Here is a 1,448-nt window from a genome sequence, read left to right on the forward strand (position 1 = left end):
TTAAACTTAAATCCCTGGAAATATTCATTTTTAGGAGGGGGTCCATGAGATTTCACATTTTAGGGAAAGGGGATCATGGGTTGTTAAAGTTTGGAAACTACTGTTTTAGACCTAATGTTAGGGCTGGTAACCAAGGGATGGTGAGGAGTTTTTAAACTTTTATGAAATTAAATAGTGAGACCTGATTAACTTTTAGCTCTATGTTCTTCTAATTCGAATGCACAGTCTGTTTAATTGTTCCTAGTCTCAACGCATGGAAGACACGGACTGGGGAAACCAAACGACCGTCACGGAATTCATTCTCCTGGGCTTCGGGGATCACCCTGACCTGCAGATTCTTCTCTTCCTGCTGTTCTTAGTGATCTACATCACAACTGTGGCTGGAAATGCCCTCATTGTGGTGCTCGTTGTAGCTGATCAGCACCTGCAAACCCCCATGTACTTCTTTCTGGGGAATTTGTCCTGCTTAGAGACTTGCTATACCTCCACTATTCTGCCCAGGATGCTGGCCAGTCTCCTGACTGGGGAAAAAACCATCTCAGTGAATGGCTGCCTCACACAACTGTACTTCTTTGGTGCTCTGGCATCTACAGAATGCTATCTGCTAGCTGTGATGTCTTATGATCGGTATTTAGCAATATGTAAACCCCTGCATTATTCATCTCTTATGAATATCAGGTTTTGTCTCCAGTTGGCTGCTGGGTCATGGTTTAATGGGTGTTTAGCTATTACCATCTTCATATTATGTGTGTCACCGTTCATATTCTGTGGTCCAAATGAAATTGACCATTTCTATTGTGATCCCATCCCACTGATAAAACTCTCCTGTGGGGACACTCGCCTGATCATATTGGTGGATTTCATTCTAGCCTGTGTATTCACCTTGCCTCCATTTCTACTAACCCTGATGTCCTATGTGTGTATCATAGCCACCATCCTGAGAATCCCGTCCACCACAGGGAGGCAAAAGGCCTTTTCCACCTGCTCCTCCCACCTCATTGTGGTGACAATTTTCTATGGGACACTAATGATCGTCTACATGCTACCGAAAGTTGATACACTAAGAGTCCTAAATAAAGTGCTCTCGCTTTGCTACACAGTCCTGACTCCCCTGGTGAACCCCCTCATCTACAGCTTGAGAAACAGAGAGGTCAGGGAAGCCTTGCGTAAAGCACTCATTAAATACATAACTTTCACAAAGAACATAGAGAATCCTAGATAATAACTAAGCTTCAGATTCTTAAAGGTGTTTAGCCCCCAAGTGAGATTTTGAAATCAGTGGAAGCACCAATATGCTTTTGAAACTCCCATGAGGCACCTAAAATACCTTTGAAAATCTGGGCCTTAGCCTGAGGTTTTCAAAGCTACTGGGGTGATTTGGACAAAAAGTCCCCTTTGGAATTAAGTTGAAGATTCCCATCGAAAATCTCATTGCCCGTGTTAAAAAA

The 1,448-nt window shown here is 43.1% G+C and overlaps 1 protein-coding gene across 1 annotated transcript; it reads left to right on the plus strand.

Annotated features, from left to right (window-relative positions):
• Window positions 1–253: 253 nt before the first annotated feature.
• On the plus strand, window positions 254–1,222 carry LOC123348407 (olfactory receptor 10A7-like). The gene has a single exon (XM_044985929.1). The coding sequence runs from the start codon at window positions 254–256 to the stop codon at window positions 1,220–1,222; it is 969 nt and encodes a 322-aa protein (XP_044841864.1).
• Window positions 1,223–1,448: the final 226 nt, after the last annotated feature.

Source organism: Mauremys mutica, chromosome 13 (genome assembly GCF_020497125.1).
Source record: "Mauremys mutica isolate MM-2020 ecotype Southern chromosome 13, ASM2049712v1, whole genome shotgun sequence".
In the NCBI taxonomy this organism is placed as follows: Eukaryota; Metazoa; Chordata; order Testudines; family Geoemydidae; genus Mauremys; species Mauremys mutica.

Bases quoted from the DNA above. Each gene is read 5' to 3' on its own strand.
- LOC123348407 (XM_044985929.1), top strand. From the start codon at position 254: ATGGAAGACACGGACTGGGGAAACCAAACGACCGTCACGGAATTCATT.